The 25,441-nt window shown below is 48.7% G+C and overlaps 1 protein-coding gene across 7 annotated transcripts in view; it reads left to right on the top strand.

Moving 5' to 3' along the window:
- MYLK (myosin light chain kinase) overlaps positions 1-25,441 on the top strand; it is a 212,911-nt gene that overhangs the window by 139,662 nt on the left and 47,808 nt on the right. For 6 of the 7 annotated variants that reach the window (XM_043594342.1, XM_043594343.1, XM_043594341.1 and 3 more), the window contains 4 exons: positions 6,590-6,676; positions 21,624-21,674; positions 22,466-22,593; positions 24,433-24,586. In XM_043594342.1, coding sequence (XP_043450277.1) covers positions 6,590-6,676; positions 21,624-21,674; positions 22,466-22,593; positions 24,433-24,586 — 420 coding nt within the window. The other variant, XM_043594346.1, reaches the window with a different exon arrangement.

The following is a 25,441-nucleotide window of genomic DNA, read 5'->3' as shown; positions in this document are numbered from 1 at the left end:
TCTTGTGCATTTTTAGCTCATCCAACAGTTGGGCAGGGTATCTCTCGGTGGGAAAATCGAGGCTCAGCGAGGGTCAGCATCCTCCCCAGGTCATGCAGACAGTACACAGGAGATGCAGACTCTCTGGATGTCTCTGATCCCAAAGCTCTTGCCCTTGGAGCCACCCTGCGCAGGGAGTTAGAACAGGATTTACCCTGACAGGGCTCACACCTGGGTGAGTCAGTTCTACAGCCTGGGTGTAGTCAGTTCTACAGCCTACCCTTTCCATGACTTGGTATGGCGTCTCTGTCTAGTGAATAGCATGGCAGTATCCACTGTCCGAGAGATCCAGGGCTGCCTTAGTAACAGCCCTTCCTACTGGGGTGTCCTCTGCTCACCTGGCCTGAGTGACCCATTCCCTCTCACTCCAGGTGAGAAGTAGGGAAACAAAACCCTTTGTAGGCCCAAATCCCAAGACAGGGCAGCTTAGGCCACCCTCCCCCAGCCACCCTGGCCACAGCTACCAGTGAGATCAAGGGCTTCATGGCCATGGAGGGTCGTACATTTGTGTGGTAAGAGGTGATGTTCCAGCGGGCATCCCGTGGTCATTCATCCCACTCTGTGCCAGGCACTGCTCTTGGGGCTGGGTTAAAAGCAGTGAACAAAACAGAAGGTCCTGTTATCGGGAACTTTACATTCTTGTGAGGGGGAAACAGTAACATAGATGAACAGACGTGTAATCTCAGGCAATACCAGGTGCTACGACACAAGCAAAGTAGGGTGTGGGGAAGATGTTACTGTTAGAGAACGTGGCTGTGAGGCCTCTATGAGGAAATGACATTGGAACAGAGGCCTGAAGGAGGTGTGAAGGAGTCTCAAAGTAAGAAGGAAGAGGTACTGGTGAGAGTAAAGCCCGAGCAGAAGCTATACCTGAGGCATTCCTGGGAGTAGGAAGGCCAGGGTGGCTGAGCTGTGAGCCAGGGCAGAGTGGTGGGAAACGAGCTGAGGAGTACCAGCAGCCAGATCTGTCAGTCTGAGTGTGGTGGGCCAGCTCTAGACATGGTGAAGCGTCACTCAGGTGACCCTAGTGACCAGAGTCACCCAGTCCCTGTGTGGATGAGAGGGAGAGCAGGGAGACCTCCTGTGATGGCCCAGGCAGAAGGTGATGTCAGCTTAGGCTCCACAGAAGAGGTAAGAAGTGATGAGATGCATAATCTATTCTCACAGTAGAGCCGATAGGATTTGCTGATGCATTAGAAATGGAGAGAGAGACAGGCCCCTGGGTGGCTCAGTTAGTCAAGCGTCTGACTTCAGCTCAGGTCATGATCTCACGGGTTGTGGGTTCAGGTCCTGTGTCGGACTCTGTGCTAACAGCTTCAGATTCTGTGTCTCCCTCTCTCTCTGCCCCTCCCTCCCCGACTCATGCTCTGTCACTCTCTCTCTCTCTCTCAAAAATAAACAAACATTTAAAAAAAGAAGAAGAAGAAGAGATGGAGAGAAGGGGAAGTCAAAGTGACTTAGTTTTCATGGGGGAGCATGGATCAATGGTGGCACCACCTTCTGAGATAGGCATGTAAGGGGCAGGGGCCAATCAAGTGCCTGTGAAGTGTCAGATGTCTGTTAGATGTCCAGGTGGGCACATCACATAGGCAGGCATTTAGATGAACCTGGAGTTGAGTAAGGAGGTCAGGGTTGGAGGCAGGGTAGGGGAGCTGTCCACATAAGAGGCCACTGAATGTTCTGGGAGTGAATGAGGTCCCTAAGGTGGATGTGGATGGAGTAGGGAGGAGGAGGAGTAGGGCAGGACAGAGGTCTGGGAAGGAGACCAAGAGGGAATGGCCACAGTGGGACAGGAAGAAATCCAGGAGAGAGGCGTGCCCAGAAGCCAAATGACAGCCATTTGAATAAGGAAGGAATGATGACATCAGTGTGTCAGGTGCTGCCCCTGAGAACAGGATGAGCCTGAGACCATCAGCTTTAGCAATTCAAAGGGGTTTTGTGGCTGTGACAAGAGGGTTTAGCGGAGCGATAGTAAAAAAAGCCCAAACTGAGGCATATAGAGACCGAGGGGCCTGCTGAAGTCCATGCAGCTAATAACTAACTGGGTGGGAATTTAAACACAAGCTTTGGCTCCTAACTACCACGCTTAACTGCCACCATGGCCATCAGGAACCTCTGACTGTGCCTGAGCTGATAGCCATGCACCCTTCTTCCTGCCACATTCACAAGTCTGCTCCCACTTTCACGTTTGTCTGTCATGTCACCACAGGCAGCTAACTTGCATTCAATTGAACTGAATAAAACTGCTTCCCCAGTAGGCCAAAGACGGTTGAATATTGGCAAATGATACGGTTCCACATGAAACAAGTAGACAAAGCACTTAGCATCGTGCCAGGCATGGGCTAAGTAACCCAGTGAATGCCCACTGTTACTTTACATCTCATTTACTCTGTTGGGGTGTTACTCCTGTTTTCCTGGTGAACGTCAGCTCAAAAAAGTTCAGGGAACTTGCCCAAGGACTCATAGGCCCCAAAGAGTAGAGCCAGCAAGGAGCTCTTTTCCTGACTAGAGCACCCGGTCTTCTGATGGAGCCAGCTTGCTGCTTGCCCTCGGGCAGAGAAAGAGGCCACCCCCTCTGCCCCCTGGTGGAGCTCCTGGACGCTTGACCCCCTCCCACCCCCAGAAGCCTCCCAAGACCTCACTCCCCCTGCCTTAGGCTTGTAATTCAGGGAACCAACCTCCTGGGGAAGACAGAAGCAAAAATGCCGCCCTGAAGGGTCAGGTCCAGAGCTAGCCCAGGAGTGGATGGGGGTGAAGTATTGTCCATATAAGGACACATTTTCCTCCCTATGTAGAGGCCCCCCACCTCCCTATATTTCCATCTTCCCGTCCTTCTTTGGGGGCACAACCCGGCCAGCAATGGACTCCAGCCCTGGGGCCGAGATCTAGAAATGGAGTTCAATTTCATCACAAACTGATTAAAATAGAAAATACAAGCTGCTCTTAGTCTTGTATTACTATTATTTTTATCCCCTGGGCATCCATGTGAGCACAGAGCTGGTTCTGATTAAGCACGTGGTCCTTCCAGCCCACCCCTTGCTGCAGCCCTCGCAGAGGGCCGGTGGCTACTGGCGCACGCACAGCCCCCTTGGGGCAGGAGGACTGAGGGAAGTGGGGGCTCAGTCCCACCCCTGGGGGGGCTCCAAGTCTGGAGGTGTGCCTGGTTTGAAAGGGAAACTTGAGCCCCTTTCCTCATGGTCAGATGGAAAGATAAAGTACACAGAACTTCTAAAAACAAAGCTCAAAGCACATGACAGGGTAGTGCACTCACACATCAGTGTAAAAGCCAGCACCCAAAAGCTGAATACAGATGCAGAGGCGGGAAACATGCGGGTGGGGGCTGGTCAGGCAGGGCTTTTGAAAGTGGAGAATTTAAAAAAATTTTTTTTTAACATTTATTTATTTTTGAGACAGAGAGAGACAGAGCATGAAGGGGGGGAGGGCCAGAGAGAGAGGGAGACACAGAATCTGAAGCAGGCTCCAGGCTCTGAGCTGTCAGCACAGAGCCTGATGCGGGGCTCGAACTCACGGACCGTGAGATCGTGACCTGAGCGAAGTCGGACGCTCAACTGACTGAGCCACCCAGGCGCCCCGAAAGTGGAGAATTTTAAAGCAGACTGGGAGGGAGCTGAGGAAATGTGGTGAGCAGGAGGAATGAATTAATAGGTACATGATCGTTTTTCTCCTTTCCCGAGCACTACTGAATACATTCTCTCCTTTGAGCATCTTAACACTATGGTAGAAGGAATAAGTGTACTTTCCTTTGCACGGGTGTGGAAATAGAGACCCAGGGCAGTTGACATGATTTGCTCATGATCCCAAGATTGCTAATGACAAAGCCAAAACTGGTACCCTCCTCCCCGGTCTCTACTCTAATGCCGCTTAGAAGCAAAGGCCCATGCGACCCCACGAGGAGAGAAGGAATCTCTGTCCCTGTGTCCCTTCCTTAGGAACCCAGGAAGACCAGCCTCTCATCCTTGGCTTGCTTATGCCTCAAGTTACACACCAGTTAAAAAAAAACAAAAAACAAAAAAACAAAGCAATCCCGATCCTTCTTCACCTTTCTCCTGCGATGTCCCCAGAACTCACCAGAAGAAAGACGGGCAGAGAGAGTATTCAAGCCAAGAAGCACAGAGCTCTGTACACTCTTGGCTGTCTCTTCTTCTTCTTTAAAAAAGGAAAACAAACACACTTTGGAGTGTACCTTCCTGTAAATTGTCATTGGTGCCTATCAGGTCTTGAAGGAAGGGAAGAAAGAAACATAGACTGCTACACCCTGGTTAATGGTACCCTAGTCCCCAGATGTCAAGAGATACAACGATAGGTGTTCCTGTCTCTCAGAATAGTCCCTGAGACCCTCCATGTACCGCATGCCCACCTTCAGACACACAGGCACGTACACACATGTGCATACAAATACACACACACACACACACACACACACACACACGGCCTATGTCACACACAGACTGGGAGTGACATATGAAAGTCATCTGTGGAGCTTCTGGATAATATGGACACCCAGGCCCTAACCAGACCAATTAAACCAGGATCTACAGGGTGAGACACCTATGTACAGCTGCTTCTAATGGGTAGCCAATGCTGAGAACCACACAAGTTGACAAATACTGAGGATTTTTCTGTAGCTGAGAATGACCATTAGGCCAGGGGAAAATACCCAGTGTGAGGAAGTGAAATCATCCCCTCCCCACAGGACTTTCTGCTTCTCCATCTGTATCCACATGGAACCTGGTGTGTGGGTGGCCACTGAGGAGACAGGACACAGGCAGTGTCAGCGACGGAAGGCACGGACCCCTGACTCACCATGTAGGGTTCTGTTTGCTCTTATAGAATGTGGCAGAAGGAGAATAGTGGAGGCAGGGTAGGGCTTCCAGCTTGGTTCCCTCAGCACTGTTCCCTGCCATATACTGCTAGGAAGCTCTTCATGAGGCCTATGCACAACCATTCCTGTAGTTACATGTGTACAGCTTTGGCTGATTTCAGTAGGGAGTTGCCCCCATAGCCCCAGAGGCCTGTGTGCCTCGGAGCTGCTGGTGAGCTTGGACGATGCCCACACCGGGCCTCCTTTCCTGAAATACCCAGCTAGAACTGAGAGTGGGCAGGCTTTAGGTTAGGAAGGAAGCTTAACTCTTTGTGGGAGGATTTATACGGGCTGATCCACCTTCTGAAGCAGAAATGAGACCCAAATGCCATCTAGAAGGAGCAGTGCATCCAGATGGGAGCATCAGGAGACCGTGTGCTAGGGAAGTGTTCATCCCTAGGCCCTAGTTCTGTGCAACCTGTGTCCACCACACAAAGCCCCAGGAACCAGTCTGGGAGAGGGCATGTGTTAGCAGCTAGGACTGCCCCATCCAGGAGGCAAGACAGCAAGATGGCCCTTCCTCCCTAGCCAAGCCACAGGAATGTGGTTCAAGCTTCAGCTGGAAAGTCCCACCCCCTCCTTCCTCCCTTTGAGTTTCCTGTCTTCAGGAGCCGGAAAATGAATGGCAGGAAGGGACTCTGACAGGGAGGCTCCCTCTCAGCACATCCCTGAGGAGAATTCCTTGTGGGGAAAATGCTGGAGCACAGTGATAGCTGTTTAACCAGCTCCTTCTTATCCGAGTTCCTGGGTGGTTTCCCCAAAGCTTCCTGAAGTCTAGTCTCCTTGGGGCCCAGTAAGGCCCTTTCTGACCACCCAGCCCAGTGTGATGTTACTTTTCTGCCCCAACAAGGGAGAGAGTGTGGTGATGTCCACACTCAACGTTAAAATGGAATAGGGAACGTGGAAGAGAGGACCAAGGCATTGTGCATTCATCCACGTGCCATTTCAGGTCCACCCAGAAGGCTCGGTTTCATTGGATCCACTTTGAGGAGGAGTGCACAGCCTCCCATAATGGGTCCAAGGCTCAGTCCGGAGGGGGTGAGGCATGCCGGCTGCCTGCTCAGAGGCCTTCATCTGGTCTTAAAGTCTGTCAGTGACCATCTGTAGAAAGAAGTCTGGGAAATCAAAAGGTGCAGGCCCCTTCCAGACCATGAGCTGAGGCATGGACCCTGTCCCCTCTTTCTTCTGTCGGAGAGACCTCTCCATACAGAGCAGGCTTTTGGAAATACAGAGCAGTTAGTGCCAGCGAGTAAAGACCCAGTGAAGGGAAAAGATGGGAGAGAAGTGAGCACAGGGGTGCCACCGCTCCTCCAACCATGCCAGCGATGTGATTCCTGGCAGCCCGTGCCTGCCATGCAGGGGAATGCATAATAGCTCCCAGCATAGCCTGTCCATCCATCTTGCCTGGGTGACTGCTCTCTCCACCTGATTTATAAGGCGCAGTGGAGTGCGCGCACGCTCCTTCTTTGGTGCTCCGGTGGAGGAAGGTGCCCGAGGCAGGCGCCGTCTGCTCGGCAGGCACGGAGGGCCCCCAGAGTGGAAAGAGGAGCCGGGGGGGGGGGGGGTGCTGTAATTTTGGTTGGGGTGGGATTTTTATTGAGACACCTCCTCTGTTCATTTCCTTGGGCAGCAGCCAACTAATGTCCGTCATTACCTGTTCTGTTCCAGATGCTCCTGCCAGGGAGAATGCCAAGGCCCCGGAGATGAAAGCCCGGAGGCCCAAGAGCTCTCTTCCCCCAGTGCTAGGAACAGAGAGTAAGTACTTGCTCAGCTTTCCTAGGCAACCCCAGGACTGAGCCCCAGCTTCCTTGCCTGCACCCCAGCGAACCCCGTGAAGCCTTGGTGACTGGGCCAGTGGCTGTTTGGCACTGCCCACCTCTCCCAGCCTCTGCACAGCCTTAGTGGTGCATACCCACGTCCACTCGCCACCTCACTCAGGCCCTCTGTGCTTCTCACCAAGACTCCTCCTCCTGATCTCTCCCAGGTGAGTCCTGCTGGGCAGAAGCTTTCCAAACCGTGGCTCTGCTCTCATCACTCCTGGTTGCGGTGCCCGGCGGTCCCCAGAGCCTACCAGTCCCATTCAAGTGGGCCTCACAGACATTGCACTTGTGCACACTTGTCCTGACGTGTGGTCTGGCCTTTCTTTCCGAGTCTGCCCCCAACTCCTGTATCCTTACTTTATGCTCAGGCCAGGCCGAGCTCCTCCATGTGCGATGGAAGTGCCCGTGCCGCTTCCATCATGCCTCTGCTCTGGGAGCACCTCTCTCTGTGAGACACCTCTTTCATGGGACAGACTCCCACTGAAAAGCCGCATCATCCCTGAGTTTGTCCTTGCCCCAGCTGCAAGTAACTCTTCCTTCCTGTGTGCTCCCGGAGCACTCAGCACCTCCCTGCTGCCACTGTCTGCTGCCCAGTGTCTGGTGATGTGTCTGTGGCTCACCCCTCCTCCACTGTGAGTCCCCTGAGGGCTGCCCCTGGGGCTTCCGGGATGCCGGGCCTTGCTCATAGAGGGACCCGGCCTTGCTCGTAGAGGGAGGTGCAAGAGTTGCAGCTGTGGTATAAATAGCTGTGCAAGGAAGGACTTGTGTGACTCTACAAAGTGTCTCCCTCTCCCTGGTCTCACCTTCCCCCAGGGCCCACTGATGTATCAGGCACAACACCCCACAAAAATATCTCAATATCTTATAGAATTAGAAGAAAATAAACTTTTGGGTCAAAGAAAATGTTTTAATTCACAATATTAATATATTCATCTTTATACCAGTGCAGTTGTAAAATATAAGTTATGTGTGCATATACATATGTATTTTTAAATTTTTATTTGTGTTTTTTAAAGTTTATTTATTTTGAGAGAGAGAGAGAGGAGGAGGAGGAGGGGCAAAGAGAGAGGGATAGAGAATCCTAAGCAGGCTTTGCACTAGACAGCACGGAGCCCAGTGCAGGGCTTAAACTTGCAAACCATGAGATCATGACCTGAGCCGAAATCCAGAGTCGGCGCTTAACTGACTGAGCCACCCGGGTGCCCCTTATTCTCCTCTTTTCAAAGCGCATATTTACCCTCCTAATGATGAGCTTGGGTTCCTTGTGCATACTCCAGCCAGCTGCCAGGGGGATGCTCAGCCTTTAGTATGTTGGGGCAGCCAAATTGGAATTTTAATGTCTAGTGAATATTTAACCAAAGTGGGGAGCTCAGAGTATCAGGAGTAGACCTTTAATAAGTTGCTGGAAATGCATATATAACTGTAAGAAAAACCCAGTAAAAATGGGTTGGTGATTTTATTTTCTAAGAGGATCACTTGGACCCATGCTCTGTTAGTTACGGCAAAATGGGAGCTTCGAAGAGCACCAGGTGGTTGTGACTTAGGGACCGATGCAGTCATTCGCCTCTCCTGAGGGCAGAGGCAGGAGTGCATGGACTTTGAGCCGGGCCATCAGCAGCCTGCTGCCCTCAGCTCTGGCACATCCATTACAGGCAGATCCTGGGGGCAGTGAGGTGGGGTCCAGGGGAAGGTTGTGAAGGAGAAAACAAGCTGGGGACAGTGAGCAGCCCCGGGAGCTGGGCCTTTGCGCTGGGGGAGAGAGGGCTGTGGGGCACACCGAGCAAGTTGTCATCATCTGACTTGGGGTGGTGGCTCTCAACCCCAGCTGCATATTAGACACACCTGTGGAGCTTTTAAAACCTCTGCTGCTGGGGCAACCCAGCCTAGTTAGATCAGAATCTCCAGAGGTAGGATCCAGGCTTCAGTACTTGTTCAAGCCTCTAAGCTGTTCCAGGGTGTGGTAGGTCAGCCTGGAAGCCTAGAAGCACCCTGTGCCCACACTGTTGGTCTTCAGAAACAGAGGGGGCCTCCCTTACTGCCTCTGTTCAGTGTAGCACTGCCTTAGGAGCCCTCATGCCCAGGTCCTCAGAGTATCTCTGGCACCAGCCCACAATCTCTACTCTTTAAGGAAGGAGCAAGATGCTGGAAGCAGAGCTGGAAGCCAAGGTTCTTACCCCTACAGAGTGAGTGGGGAGTGGGGCTCAGTCAGTGGCACTGCTTAGGGAGAGGGGCGGGCTGGCAGAAAGTGCTGGTCTCCCTTTCCATAGCAAACAAATACATCCATATCTAGATTAAATCCAGAGGACGCTACTTGTCTGTGGAAGGGGAATTTTACTCTAGTCTTTGTATTGCAGTTACAGACAGATGTCTTACCCCCCAAGGGGATGGAAATGTGTGTCTCCGTGTACAGTAATGACCACTTTGAATGGCCCATCCACCCAACCTCTCGTCACCCCAACACATCACCCGCTGGGCACTGAGGACATTAGCCGGGTGGTTCTGATGGCCCCTCCACCTGCTTACATACCTGTGTTTGTGTCCTTCAGAAACCTGTAGAGTTCTCTGGGTGCCTCCTGAACACCATGGGGCTTCCTTCCCAGAGGCTCCTAAGAAGACAGCTGCTCAGAGATAGGAAATGAAGGAGGTGTCTTTTAGGCCTGTACCCCCAATTCTTTTCTCACTTGTTGGGCTAATTTGTATTATTTATTAATTACATAAATTAAATATGCATGCATTCTTCTTTAAAACATTCTAAACAGTATAGAAATACACCAGGTGCAACATGAAAGCCCTCTTTAATCTACCCCCAGTTCCACTCACCTCCTCAAATATAGTCACAATTATTCTTTTTCTATGCACTTACGTATACTTATGTAAATACAGCACGTAACTTGGACACCTCTGCAACTTGCCTTTTTTCTCTTAGCATGGCCATCCCTGGTCCCAGACATCTCTGATCCCATGAGAAAGCCCAGAGTGATTCTCTTGTCTCTGAGCTGTCTGGCTATAATATGTGTTCATTTTTTTCAAGGGCTGGGGAGTACCTAATCTAACCAGGAAATCCGTTTCTTCTACCAGTAATCGAGGGAAGGCCAAGTGGTTTTCTTGCCAAACAGATCATAGCCAGATCCCTCCCTGGATGACCTCTTCCCACGCCCAGCTGTGTTGGTCAGTCCTGTGTGTGAGTTGTCAGGTATAAGAGTAGAGGGCACATGTCCGCACAATGGCCTGAGGGCCCTTGGGAGTGCTGCTGGGGACCATGAGGGAAAAGCCAGTTCCATCTGCCAAGCCAGGTAGCAGGGTGAGAGAAAACAGACAGAAGTACAAGCTAACCTGCCAGACACTAACTTCCAAGTACAGGAATGAGGAGTGGTCGTTTGGGGTGACCTGGGACCAGGGAAACTCTGGGCCAGGTTATGAAGGAGAGAGGAGTGTGGTTTGAAGCGAAATGATGACATTGCTGGAGCACTGGAGGGAGGATCCCACTGGAAGGGATGCTGTGAGGCCCCCCACTCAGGTGCTCACTTAGTGTCTACTGAGCCCCCGTGCAGCAGGCATCCTCTAAGGCGCTTAGTCACAGATCACTTCAGGCAGGTCTCATTCAACTGAGCTACAAGTAGCTCTCATCTTACACATGGGCAAAACTGAGCCTCAGAGAGCTAAATTGTCCTGCCCAGGGTCTGACAGCTGGTAAGATCTGGAACTGAGGACAACCCTGATCCATGTTCCTGCTGCAGCACTGTGCCTTGCCCGTCTCAGAGCTGTACTTCGTGCAGTCCACACAAGCCTGGGCAAGTGCTGCCCCCAGGCCACGGCAGGGCAGGAGTCTGCTGCCCTGAGAGCTGGGGGGACAAGGAGAGTGACAGCTGGGTCCTGAGACCTGTCACGGTGTTTGCTGCATGCCTCTCAAGAGGCATTTTTTTATAACTTTATTTTGATATAATTTCAAATTTATAGAAAAGTTGCAAGAATAGTATAAGGAACTCTTGTATGTACCCATTACTGAGATCCACCAATTATTTACATTTTTTCCCAGTGTCCTCGCATTCTCTATGTATGAATTCATATAGATATATTCACCATTTATCAGATATTCATACATATGTATGCACGCTATGTATATATTCATATATATTCACCATGCATCATGTAGGTATATAGATACCATTTATGAATAAATTAGAGACATCATACCCTTGACCTCTAAATATGTCATTGTGTATCTCCTAAGAACATAACCACAATGCAGTTACTAAAATCAGGACAGTTAACATTGAACCAATACTACTATTTAATGCAGGGTCTGCATTCAGTTTTTGTCAATTGTCCTGATATCCTTTAATGGTCCTTTCCCCCCCTCGATGGGAATTTACTGTCAGCACTCTTGGAACACTTCATCCACTCCTCCAGTTCAGAATGGTCATCCCCTACCTTTGGAGAAAGACCAAGAAAGAAGTGCATAGGCCCAGGGTGAAGCACCCAAGACTCCGCCTGATTTGAGTAGGCACGGGGAGGCAGCAGCACCTTGTTGGATGTCCAGATGCACATTTCTTGCGCCTGGCTCTGGGGCAAGTGCTCCAGCACAAGACATAGTCAGAAAGAACTAGGCTGGAAAGCAAGGGACAAAAGTCTTGGTTCTGCCTCTCATTGAACATATGGCCTTGGTCAAAGCCGTTCGTCTCCAGACCTGTCAGATGGGGACTCCAACTGAGCCCAGAATTTTTCCATCTCTGATAGCAGTTCGTTCAATGGAATGCTTTTGTGTGTGTGTGTGTGTGTGTGTGTGTGTGTCTGACATTGTTCAGGTGAGGTCAGCTAACTCCCCCTTATATCATCCAATATGTGATGGGTTGACACTATAGCAAGTGTGGCTTGGGTTGCACAGTAGCAGAAACATCCTTATGAGAAGGAGGCTTTAAGCAGAAGGTCTGATTCTAGGGGATTCCAGCTGGAGGGGATCTGAATGGAATTTTTTGTGAGGGAGGCATTGATGGGGCTTAAGAAATGGTTTTAGAAAATACAGATGAAGGGGCACCTGGGTGGCTCTGTCTGTTAAGCATCTGACTCTTAATTTTGGCTTAGGTCATGATCTCCTAGTTCGTGAGTTGGAGCCCCACATCGGGCTCTGTGCTGACAATGCGGAGCCTGCTTGAGATTTTCTATTTCCCACTGTCTCTCTGTCTCTCTGTCTCTTTTTAAAAAATAAATAAATAAACTTAAAACAAAATACAGATGAGGCGATGCCAGGGTGATAACAGACTAAGGGATTCCTCCTTGTCAGTCTGTAGAGCTGATGTTGTTTTGAAAACAGGTAAATGAGCAGAAGTCACTTTTATAACTTGAGGACAGGAACCAGGGCCTGTTTGTCTGAGAAATGTCAGTGTCCAGCCCATAATGAGCATGTGATTTTTCACATTGATTCATGAGTTCCCATGCTTTAAGGGTCCCTGCCTCTACTGCACTTGTGGGATTTGGGGAAGATGCAGACAGAACACCCCTGTGTATTCCTTGCCTGGCGTTGGCCTGACATTGGTCACTTTGGCTTCAGTCACCACGATGGACCATTCCAGATTTTGCTTTTAGATGTCTTTGCCTTGGCCCTCCATATGGGTGTCTCTCTGAAACCAAAAGTCATATCATTTTGAAAGCATCTTTGGATGTCAAAAGTAGCGTCCAGTTTTCCTAGAAGATTCCCTCAGGATCATATCTTTCTTTTAAATATTCTCTTGGAGTCATGGGGGATGTTAAGTCACCGTAGTATTCAAAGAGCTGGAAGGAATTGCTGGACAGGTGGAGGTTTGGCATCAATACTTGCTTGACACTGGAAGATGTGGGACCCTGAAAGAAAAGCTGGGGTACTTCCATGAATTCCACGGATTTGAAAGCTGGTGCCAACTACTAGTTACTCTCAACCAAAATATTGTCCATGAGGAGTGATAGTACCCATTATCACCCCCCACCCTGCCGTGCATGTGACCCTGTGACCTCCATCCCTGAGCTGCTGCTTCCAGCTCCTTCCCCAGCTCTTCCATTGTCTCCCATGATCCTGTTAAGTGGGAGGACAGGTCCTCCCCAGAGAGGACATTGGCACTGCCATCCTGGCCATGCCAGGCTGCCTCTTTTACAACCATCCCCACATTCTGTATCCTAGGGGCTTGGGGATAAGCATTCGCAGTAACAAGAAGAGCAGTGTTCCTTTGGAATCTTCTTGTGTGACAGCCTTTGATAGGAGGAGATGTGTTCACGAAATTTGCCCAGAGATGTTAATTCTGGGAATATGACCAATATTTCTCCATAGGTCTGTCTATTAGACATACTGGAAGGGCCTGGTATGTGCAAGGGGCAGGGAAGTGTTGGGGGCTTGTCAAGTCACCCAGAGCCCTGAGTCTACCTGAGTGCAGGGCGGTGGGATTCGACCTTTCATCCTCAAGTCTGCACAGCCGCCCTCCCTTCTCTGACACAGCCCTGTGCGTGAATGCTTCCTCCACACTTCACCCAGCCTGAGTCACCTTCAGGAGCCTTTGGTAGAAAGTTAATGCTGATTTTGGGAATTGTGAAGGGTTTGATGTCTATTTTTAGTTAACTACCTAAAAAGGGAAATGTCCCCAGAGAAGCAGACATCCAGGGACCTCCCTGTACCCGAGGCTGTTCGTGCTACCTCCCTAATTCTCCTTTGCTTTCCATTATCTCAGACCCTTTTGACGCTAAGAGGCCTACCTTTAGTCTCGGCAAATATCTCCCAGAAGCTTGCTCAGGTCTTCTGCCCTGCTGATTCATGGGAGAGGCACTCCTGTGCTTTCAGACTGAGCAGTCTGGAAACTCCTGTGCATACTGACCTCCTCCCCTCTAGCTCCCTCCCCCCACCACCACTCAGGGCAGCAGGAAGGTTCAGCAGGAGTAGGTCAGGACTTGGGCAGGCCTGGTGCAGAAGCAAAATGCTGGGTTGCCCAGACAGCCGGGAGGCTGGCCTCCTCATCGCTGCCCCAGGTTTCCCCAGCAGGCATCCAAGTTCAGTGCTTTGTTCATGATGTTTTCACTGGGCTGCTGCACCTCTTCCAGCCTGTCTCCTCTTTAGAGTGGAAGATGCAACACCCAACAGCTTTGATCTAGTTGGTGACAGAGCAAAGAGGATCTGCTTTTAATGGGAAGTTGCAGAGGGATTCAAGCCCCAGGGCTTTATCTCTCAGCATCAGAGCCCCAGGGGTGGGGGCGTGGACTGTTCTTAGAAACTCCCAGGTTAACAGAGATCCTCAGGGGCTCCACTCATTCCTTTAATAGCTTTTCAAGCATATGCCAAGTACCACACTAGGCACTGGCAGTACAACAGGTGAACAAAACGGGCCCCTCTTCCTGTCTCCAGGGAGTGTGCTGTGAGGTATGCATGTTGGACAGGTGTTTCTGCATTGTAATACATTGTGAGGAGTGCTAAGAAAGAACCACCTCCAAGCAGCATGGAACCCAGCCTGACAGTAGTGATGGATGAGGTGAGGCCTACTGGAAGAAGGTACCAGAATCGGCAAAGAGCTGGCGGCAATGGCCGGTACTGCAGAAATGGAAAGGCATTCAGTGTGGGGGATAGAGCAGCCCTCCTGGAGGGTGACGCAGGGCCCAACAGCATCAGCATGCCCTGGACAGCCAGGAACTGTGTTTCTAGCAAATTTCCCAGGTGTTCATAATGCACACTCCATTCTGCAAACCGCTGACATTGAGCGCCAAGGGCCTGGGTGACGGTATTCCCTAAGAGGGAAGAGTAAGAAAGAAGATGGGACAAAAGCTGGGGACACATCTCAGACGCTCTTGTAAGATGAGTTGGACTTTATGTTAAGTGGCAGTGGGTGGCCATTGGAGACATTTAAACAGTGGAGTGATGGCCTTGGAATGACGGCCTTATTAGGACAGGGACAGGGCTGAAGCGGTAGTATTTTGGACTAGAATGGTGACAGTGGGGATGTGGAAGGTGGTAGACCGAGGAGGTATGGAGTGAATGGAATTGACCGATGCTAGTGACTGGGGATGTTAGGGAGGGGGCCTTGGGAGAAACAGGGGCAAGCGGCAGGTTTGAGGAAAAGATCCTGGATTTACTTTTGGACATGCTGGGCTTGCAGTATGTGCCAGGAGGAGGGACAGTCAGGTAGTGGGATGTATAGATGGGCTGAGAAAGAGGTCTGGGCCCCAGGTAGAACAAAACTGGCAGAGAGAGGGATAAGAAGAGAAACTGTAGAGACTCCTGGGTGGCTCAGTCAGTTAAGCATCTGACTTCATCTCAGGTCATAATTTCACATTTCATGGTTTCGAGCCTGACATCAAGCTCTCTGCTGTCTCTGCTGCCAACGGGGAGCCTGCTTGGGATCCTCTGTCCCCTACTGTCTCTGCTTCTCCCCTGCTTGCTCTGTCTCTCTGTGTCTCTCTCAAAATAAATAAATAAACTTTAAAGAAGAAGAAGAAGAAGAAGAAGAAGAAGAAGAAGAAGAAGAAGAACTCTAAGCAGTGAACAAAGTACCCTGACAGCAGTGCTATGCCAGGAAGGGGGTGCATCCTGGGGCTGACTGTCTGGGGGAGGGGACTGAGCTCCTCCCCGAGGGACAGACCAAGTGGCAGGCCACAGTAGGATGTTTTGCCCTCCTAGCCTGACAGTATGGTTGGTAGATGCCATGGGATTCGCAAATATAGTTGGGTTTTATTTTCCTTCTAGAATATTCCTCTTTGACAATGGGTGGTGCAAAAGTTTAAGGTGTTGGAAAGGGAATGAGAGACAAAGGGCTGACATTAGTATAAGACAACAAGGTGGTAAGATGGATGAATCCAGAGAAGAGGAAACTAGTTAGTAACCCAAGGAGAGCTGAGAGTTTGAGCATCTGGACCAGCAAGAGGGTTACCTGAGGACTTGAACTGGGAGAAGGAACTCCAGGAGCAGCATGAGAGATATCATGTAGGTACAGAGCTCAGCTGATACAGGGTGGCATACTAAATAGGTGACAGAGTGGACAGAGAAGTCCTCTGGGGATCCATCTGGGGAAGAGGGGCGACTGGGGTGAGGGCCTGGTAGTAAAGCATGCACCCTGTGCTCTACCTTCTTTACAACGTAGCTTAATGCTTTACAACAAATTTTACTTATCCCCTTCACATGTTTTGAATGAGGAAACGAAAGCTCCAAAAGGCTAAGTAACCTACTTTTCTTTTAATTTTTATTTATGAGAGAGACAGAGTGCAAGTGGGAGAGGGGCAGAGAGAGAGAGAGAGAGACAGAATCGGAAGCAGGCTCCAGGCTCTGAGCTGTCAGTACATAGCCCAACACGGGGCTCAAACTCATGAACTGCGAGATCATAACCCGAGCTGAAGTCAGACGACTAACCCACTGAGCCACCCAGGTGCCCCATTAAGTAACATGCTTTAAATCAACAGCCTAGGGAGCGACAGGGCAGTATTTAAACCCAAGCCCAGCTCCAGAGCCTGTGCCCACTGCATTCCTGCAGGGGGACAGAGAAGGGCGTTGAGGGCTTGGATATGAGGATGGAACAGAGAGTGAGCTGCTACAGAGGCAGCCACACGGGGCATCAGGAGGCGTGGTTCCTGTGTCTAACTTGGCCCCATCTGGTGTTATGAGCCTCACAAATCACCTGGCTTTTATGGGAATCTATCTCCTTTTTCATGACATGGAAACAATGTGAGGTGCCCTGCTTGTATGTGGTTGGGGAAGGAACCCAGGGGGAAAAAGGACAATGAGATCGTGGGTTAGACACTGCATGCACTGAACCCAGCTCACTGTGAGAAACCAGGTTTTAGGATCAGGGGATTCTGCTTTCCACCCTATTAAATATATTCTTCTAAGCCCCAAACACAGTTAAAGGACTTCAGCAGATGCTCGTATAAAATATGTATAGAATAGGATATAGAACATCATTAACATTTAAAATTGTCTTTACTAACAGGAACTAAACCAGCTTTAAATGCTAACCAATTCAAACAGCAGAAGATGCAGATTTATAGAACAAACATGAAACTTTGGCCCTCAATCCATTTAACCGTGACAGAGGAAGACAGGTACTAGTTGGGACCCTACTTCTAGGTTTACTAGGACCACATAGGTTTATAGGGCTACCAAGGTTAGTAAAGAGTGGGACTTTGGAGTCATCAGATTTCTTGGTATGCTAACTGCCATCCTCCTTACTAGCTCTTGGCCAGCCATTCCTGGGGCTATCAAACTCCTTACTGGCCTCCGGAGCCCATCCATAGCTGCTCTAGTCCGCTGTGGCTGCACAACAAAGTATCATAGACTTGGTGGCTTAAACAACAGAAGTATGTTGTCTCACAGTTCTGGAGGCTGGAAGTCCAAGTTCAGCATGTTGGCAGGTTGGTTTCTTCTGAGGCCTCTCTCCTTGGTTTGCAGATGGGCACTTTCTCACTGTCCTCACGTGGCCTCGTCTCTGTGCATGTATCCCTGGTGTTTCTGTGTGTCCACATTTTCTCTTCTTATAAGGACACCAGGCGGTTTGAATTAGGACCCCCGCCCCATGGCTTCACCGTAATTTAATTACCTCTTTAAGGGCCCTATCTCCAAATATGGTCGTATTCTGAGGTGCTGGGAAGCTCGAGTTTCAACATATAAATTTGGGGGGATAACGGCAGCTCCACAAAGCAACCCTGAACAGGTGGCTTTTGTTCTCCATGGGAGGTCAGACGCTGGCTCTCGTAGAAGCCCTTATCTTCCCGTGCGGGCCTCTCCCAGTTGTGCCTCGCCCTTCCCAGCAACCATAGATGAAGAGGGGCAGGGGCTTCGTGGCTTAACCTGTCATGGCTGTTCCATAGCCCATCTGGTACTCACTTCCAAGGGGTTTTCTTTCCCATGCTGTTCCATCTTGGGGCTCCCCCTCTCCACTGACTCCTAGCCTTCTGCTTTCAAACCTGTACTCTTCTCTCACCTGGGAAAAAACCTTGCTTGATTGACATTCCCTCTTCCATCACCCTGTTTGTCCTTGTCCCTTCAACTCCAGAATTCTTATCAGATTAGCTGACTCCCTACCTGTTTCCTTGAGAATTTCCTCTGGAGTGACTTCTGACCCCACTGTCTCATGGCACCTGTCCTCTCAAACCTTACCCATCACTCAGTGCTGATCATACCTGAAGTCTAGTTCCCAGTGCCTATTCTTCTCCACCCTTGCTTGCAGTGACAGTCCTTCCACCTCTCGGGGTCCATAGCCCTCTCCTAATTCCCAGCTCCTCACCATGGGCATCACCTGGGATCAGACCCTGGCCCCTTCTCATCTTTGACTGCATTCTTGCCCCCAAGGAACTGAACCATCCTCACAGTTTCCATTATGATTGCATGTTTGATTCTGGAGTCTTGCACTTCCAATCTCCACCAACCTCTCTCTAGAATTCTGATCCTGGGCATCTAGCCTACAAGCGGGTTAAATTCTTTCGTCTCCCATATTCACTTGGACCAAACCAAATGCCTCATCTTTCCCTTCCAAATTTCGTATTCTGTCACTTTAAGTTTCCCCGTTTATCCAAGCCAGAAATCTCTAAGGAATCTTTGTACCTCCCTCTTTTTCAGCCCCTAAATTGTTTTAACTTTCTTCTGTCTCTGCAACTGCCTTTACCAAGGCTGGACCTTGATCATTTCCTTCCCAAAGGATGGCAGTAGCTTCCTAATTGGATAGCCTTGTCCCCCAGGAGGTGGAGAGACCTCCAGGGGTCCCTGAGCCCAACCCAACTGCCGTTTGTGTGAGGACTCCCTGTTCAGTCAGGACAAAGACCTAACTCTCAAACTTGGGATTCTAGACCAGCATCGTGATGACAGTGATATTCCGTGTCTGCGCAATATGATAGCCACGAACCATGTGTGGCTGTCGAGCACTTGAAACGTGACTGCTGTGACTGCATTTTTTTATTTTCTTTAAATTGTCACACTACCTTCACACCACTGTTCTCTAATCCTAGTCTTACACTCTGGACAACCTCCACCAAACACCCTGACCCTCAACTCTGAACCCCTCTCTGTTCCTGAGCCATGGGGCCCTTCTTTCTCCAGTTCAGATGTTCTCAGGCCCTCAGATCCATTCTGTGTCCCACCACTGAGTGCTTCCTAACCATCTCCTCAGCCCACAGTGCACTCCTTAATTTGAGCAACTGCATCATGTTGGAGGGATAAAACTTTTCTTCTTTTTTTTTAAGTAGGCTATACTCCCAATGTGGGGCTTAACTCAGCACTCCTAGATCAAGAGTTGCATGCTCTATGGACTGAGCCAGTTAGGTGCCCCCTGGGTAAAACTTTTTTAAAAAAACTTTCTATTTAACTTTTATTTTGAAGTAATTTCTGACTTAAAGAAAAGTTACAAAAATAGTACAAATAATTCTTGTAAACCCTTCACTCTGATTCCTCAAATATTAACATTTTACTATGATTGTTTTGTGTTGTATTTTCTCTCCCTCACTTTTTTCCCTCTCTCCCCCCTATCTCTCCACACACACATATACACATATGTACACCTGTGTATATATAATTTTTATGAGTAGTTTGAAATTAAATTGTATATAGGATATCTTCTATACCTAAATACTTCAGTGTATATTTCCTAAAAACAAGGACAGTCTCAGGGTGTGTGGGTGGCTCCATCAGTTGAGTGTCTAACTCTTAATTTCAGCTCAGATCATGATCTCATGGTCGTAGGATTAGGCCTGCATTAAGCTCTGCACTGAAAGTATGGAGCCTGCTTGGGATTGATTCTCTCTCTCCCTCTGTCTCTGCCCCTCTCCTGCTCGTCTCTCCCTCTCTCTCTCTCTTTCTCTCTCAAAAATAAATAAAAAACCACAAGGACAGTCTCACCACAGCTTGATGATCAAACATGAAATTAACACTGATATAATACTATCATCTAATTTATTGACCTTATGTAAATTCTGCCAGTTGTCCCATCAATGCCCTTTATGATGGGGGAAAAAAAAAGGCTTTCCTGTGGATCACATGCCTTGACATTTAAACCCTTGAAGACAAGCTCTGATTTCTTACATTTGTTTGATTTTCTTCTTGGTACACACGTTAGTAGTGTGTACTGATTGGCCTTTGCCTGGCAAATAGCAGGCCCTCAATAAGTTTCTTGAGATGGACAGATGAATCAATGATGGTGGCAAGCCAGGGTGAATTTGGTGGAAGCAGGCCTCACCCTGGGCTTAACCTCATAATGAGTAGCCATCAGCTCTGTGATCTGAGATCACCTGCTTACACAGTCCTTGTGCAGTTCTCAGCTTCTCAGGTAGCAGCTCTCTCCCCATTTTACAGAGGCACAGCTGATAATCCACACCGTTATATAATTTGCCTATGGCAGACAGCAGTGCCCAAGCCAGGACATATTGCTTCTTCTCTGTAACCTTGCAAAGGTGAAGCTTTTTGGAGGAGTGATTGCTAACATTACTAACATTACCCCCACTCATTCACTCAATAAATAGTTACCAAGTGCCTACTATGTTCCAGGCACATTGGGTATACAGCAGTGAACAAAAAAGAAAAAATCCCTGCCTTCACAATCCTTATACTTAATGGATAGAGGAAGGGAGACAATAAATAAACAAGTAAATGGTTTGTTTTATGGTTGTTCAGTGCCATGGGGGGGGGATAATAAAGTGGGGTAATGGTGATGAGTGCTGAGGACAGGGGGTTGGTATTTGGTATGGTTAGGGAAGATCTCATTGGTTAAGTGACTCCCATTTTTGTATTAAGGTACAATTTCTATACAGTAAAATTCACCCTTTCTAGTGCACAGTTCTGTGAATCTTAACAAACGCACATAGTCATATAACTATTGCCATAATCAGGATATGGTTCACCACCTTATAACATGTCTTTGTGCCCCTTAATGGTCAACCCCTGCCCCCACCCACCACTACTAATCTGTTCTCTGTCTCTATAGTTTTGCCTTGTCTAGAACAAGGCATATAAATAGAATTATATATTCGTAGCCTTTTGAGTCTGGTTTCTCAGTGAAAGAGAAAGACGAATCATTGAGATTCATCTGTTCTGTGTATCAGTTGTTTGTTCCTTTTTTATTGATAAGTAGCATTTCATTGTATGAATGTACCAAAGTTCATCTGTTCTACAGTTGAGGAACAAGTGGATAAATTCTAGCTTTTGGCAATTACAAATAAAGCCACTGTAAACATTCACATGCAAATATTTGTGTGTGCATAGATTTTCATTCCACCTGGATAGATAGGTTTTGATTAAAGACTTTCAAAAAGATGAAAATAAGCCATGAAGATAGCTGAGGATATTTTTGCATATTCATCATATTGTTATTTAGCAAAATGAGTAAGTTTTTGCTGTGAAATTGGTCTGTTTGGGTCATTTTTCTTATTTGAATTATTTGGAGAAAGTGGAAGGAATAGGGTAGGAATGGAAGAGACTGTTGGTTGGTTCATTCATTTGTTCATTCATTCATGGATCCATTCAACAAACATTAAAAAAAAAAAAAAAAGAAAGCCACTAGTCCAAGTCTGTGATACAAAGGAAGCCTGAGACCCTTGGATCTACACCAAAGGCTGATTTTAAGTGGTTTATCTGACATAATTTCCTTTCTGAGTTTCCTGACATTAGGGTAAGAGAATAGTTAGTGAGTGTGGGGTTATCATTGTTGAAATGGACAATGGAGAATCAAGCGTTTTTTAGTTTTATCTCAATGGAGGCTCCAGAGACCCTCCAGAGGCCCCCTGAGAACTGATATTCATTCAGTCACAAGGTCATCTGTGTAGGAGTGCAAGATATCCTGAGAACCACACTCAGGTGAGGGCTCTGTCTGGCAGAGGACCAGTGGGCAAGGCTCCTAGGATTTAGGAGCTTTGTGAAAAGCCAGGATTAACAAAATAACCTGTGAACTTCTTTGTTTCAGGTGATGCAACTGTGAAAAAGAAACCTGCCCCCAAGACACCTCCGAAGGCAGGTAATTGGTCACCAGCAGCATTTGGGGGCAAGAGTCCTCTGCCATGAGGGGTTTTTCTTTGGTCCTGGTAGATTGACCACTGGTATGAGATCCCAAAAGACCACCGCCCTCCTTGATTCAAGCTCTGTGTTATTCAGGCCAAATTTTCCCCAAGAGCCCCTGCACAGCCTGGTCCCCTACTCTTTTCCACTACTTGTCTTTTTTCCTACTCCCCTTATAGTGTCCCTCGCTGTAGGGACATCATGTGGCATAATACAGTACTAGAGACTTTCCCATCCTTCTGTGAAATTCTGCCTCGCTCTCTGCCCCCCACACTGCCCTTAAGGCGGTGATCCACTTTACACTATCTTAATACTCTGTTCTGTATGTCCTTGTCACATAGAGCCCTTGTCTGTTTCCCAGTGAAAGATATTTGAGGACATGAACCATATTGAACCTGTCAGCCAGGGTAACCTGATGATTAGAAAGCAAGGTGCTGCTTAATTAATAAAGGAGTTAGGAGGTAGATTCAAACATATAGGGTAAGATGCAAATTCCAGAGCAATTGACAGATGGAGAATTATGCCATGTAAATTGTGTGGCCACTTCTGAAGAATCAAAATGAAGAAATGAAGAGAGCTAGCAGGGTCCATCAGCTCAGACATTCTGGAGCAGCGGCCACTGTCCTCAGTGTTGCCCTGAAGGCTCTGGAAGATGAGAGGAACAGACCAGCATGGACAGCAGCACTGAGTGAGGTCAGTTTGTCTGAAGCTCCCTCTTCATTGCTCACTTTGTCACTTGTCCCCTCCCAGCCATGCCTGCTCAGATCATCCAGTTTCCCGAAGACCAAAAGGTGCGCGCGGGAGAGTCTGTGGAGCTGTTTGGTAAAGTGGCAGGCACCCAGCCCATCACCTGTACTTGGATGAAGTTCCGAAAGCAGGTCAGTGATGGAGGGGAACAGCCCTCCCAACCCCTGGGTGGGAAGGGATGAAAAATGCCGTCCCACAGAGGCCACATGGCTCTTGATCGGTTGGGGCCTTAGAAATGGGAGGGTCCCCTCCCCCACCTGTCACCACCCACCAAATCTGAGTTCTTAATGATCATTTCTTATGAGTCTGCCATTAATACTTGCTTTACTGATAGTTTGTGTATAGAGAAAAGTATGAAGGAAAAAATAAAAACCACCCATGCCCCCCATCTGATTTTGATATTTTAGTCCAGAATTCTACTCAGAGTCAGGAAAATTGAACCAGTGACCAAAAGGACCTCTCAGACTCTGTAGATTTCTGTGATTCTGTGCCAGCCCCCTGAACCCTATCAGTGGCAACAGCTTAAACTTACCATGTGCTGAATAGATAAAAGTGAATCTGAGTATTTGGATAGATAAATTGGACATTAAATAGAACTTTGGCTTACTGGTCCAGAAATATACCATTTAAAAGAATGGTCCTATGAAAGAAATGTTTGAATTTCTGAACAACCAGCTTTTATAGGGAGATGGGGAACCCACCTGTTCCACTGAGCCCGTATTGGTAGTGTGTGCCCATGTATATCATCAGCAGAGGCCCCAAAACGTGGCTGGCACTGAATCAGGAAATTTGGAGAGGATGTGAAGGTTTCTTTTGAGTTCTCTGGTGCTCTATTTCCAAACCACTCAGACTGTCCTAAGGCCCAGAGGTAGGAGGCTAGTTAACCAGGAAGGAATGGAGGGTTGGTGTGAAAAGATGAAGCATCATCCCAAAGGATGCTGGCTCTATGCTATATCTGGGCTAGCGTCATCTGAAGTAAGATGGAATCCCCTCCCTTTTCAGAGACATTTGGCCAGGTCCCCATTCTGTCCAAAAGAACTTTCTATAGTGATGGATATGTTCTATTTCCATTGTCCAATATGGTAGCCACCACTATATGTGGCTGTTGAGCACTTGAAGTGTGACTAGTGCCACTGAGGAACTGAATTTTAAATTGTAATTAATTAAAAATTATGATAACAGCTTTCTTTGTAACAATAGCCATAAAATTCATACACCATAAAATTCACCCTTTTGAAGTGTCCAGTTCAGTGGTTTTCAGTATATTCACAAGTTGTACAACCATAACAATGATCTAATTCTGGAACATTTCCATCACCCTCAAAAGAAACCCTGGACCCATTAGCAGCCATTCCTCCCTTTCCCCTAGGTCCTGGCAACCACTAACTTACTTTCTGTCTCTATGGATTTGCCTTTTCTGGGCATTTCATATCAGTGGGATCATACAGTATATATTCTTTTATATCTGGCTTTTTTTTTTTACTTAGCATAATGTTTTCTGGGCTTATTCACATTAAAGTATAAATCAGTACTTCATTCTTTTTATGGCTGAATAATATTCTATTGTCTGGATATGCCACATTTTGTTTATCTGTTCATCATTTGATGGACATTTGGGCTGTTTCCACTTAATTAAAATTTGCTCAGATGTGTTCTCCTGCCATCCCTCCCAAAGCCATGGTGATATAGGACACTCCTTAACTCTGGTCTGGAGCAGGAAGCGCAGACATGGTTGGTCTGCCAGACCCTGCTCGGCACCCTCCCTGCTCACCCCAGATCTGAACCACCTCAGGGACACTTGGCTTTGGATGCAGGAGAGGAGGGGCCTTAAGGGGATGCCGAGAGTTCAGATGAGACAGAGCCCCATACTGCTTGTCCAGTGACATTCTCTAGTGGTAGGGAGTGGAGGTCAGAGCCCTCTTCCTTTCTTGGCCCAAGTCTCTAGCGCCTGCCCCACTCTCTGCCCCCAGATCCAGGAGAGCGAGCACATCAAGGTGGAGAACAGCGAGAATGGCAGCAGGCTCACCATCCTGGCCGCACGCCAGGAACACTGTGGCTGCTACACTCTGCTGGTGGAGAACAAGCTGGGCAGCAGACAGGCCCAGGTCAACCTCACTGTTGTGGGTGAGTCTGGGGACAGGGTGGCCTGGAGGTCAGAGGACAGGAAAGGCAGAGGCCCCCAGCAGGATGGTGGGCCTCAGGGCCTCACCTCCCCAGGACCTGCTCCTTCAGCACCCTGCCCACAGCTTCCCATGCTCCCACGTTCCCTGTTCCTGCTCTCACACACTTGCTGTGCTTCACACTCCTGGGGAAGCCCAGACCCACACACACACGCTGCAGCATTTTCCTGTTGCCACGAATCTCCTCCTGGCTTCTCCCTCTCTAGCCTTTGCAAACCTTGAGCCACTCTGCTCCAGACCCACCTCTAGCACCCTTGCTCCCTCTCCTCTGGTCCACTGCCTTTATGCTCCCCAGCTACTCAGTCTCCTTGCAGAATCTCAGCCTCAATCACTGTTGCCTTCCACTGCGCTGCTCCTGCACCTGATTTGGGGGCACTTCGGGAAGATCACAACCCACAGACTCAGTGCTGGACTCGGCTGGGGTCCAGGTGGAGGCGTCAGTAGGCTCAGTGTCCTCCCCCACTCTCTGTGATAGCTTGTCACCCTGTGGGGCCCCGCCTCCAGCTGCTCTGAGAAACAGGAGGCATCAGGCATGATCTTGTATCACTTCATGCCCCACACCTACGGGTGTCTCCATATCTGTGCCCCCTTCTTTCTTGTCTTCACCTTCTCCTCTACTTCTGTAAATGCTGCCAGGGCTCTCTCATCCCAGCCAAACACTGCAATATCCTGGCTCGCTCTGGCCGCCCTACCATCTCTCTCTTGCTCTCTTTACAGCCTCGCCCTCTGAAAGGGGCCAGTCTCTGCTCTGATTCTGCTTCTTCGCCTCCCTGCAGCCTCCCTTCACCCCCATTAATCT

The sequence above is a fragment of the Prionailurus bengalensis genome, chromosome C2, assembly GCF_016509475.1.
Source record: "Prionailurus bengalensis isolate Pbe53 chromosome C2, Fcat_Pben_1.1_paternal_pri, whole genome shotgun sequence".
NCBI lineage: Eukaryota > Metazoa > Chordata > Mammalia > Carnivora > Felidae > Prionailurus > Prionailurus bengalensis.
The sequence above is the reverse complement of the archived record's forward strand: the minus strand, read 5'-3'. Positions and strand labels throughout refer to the sequence as shown.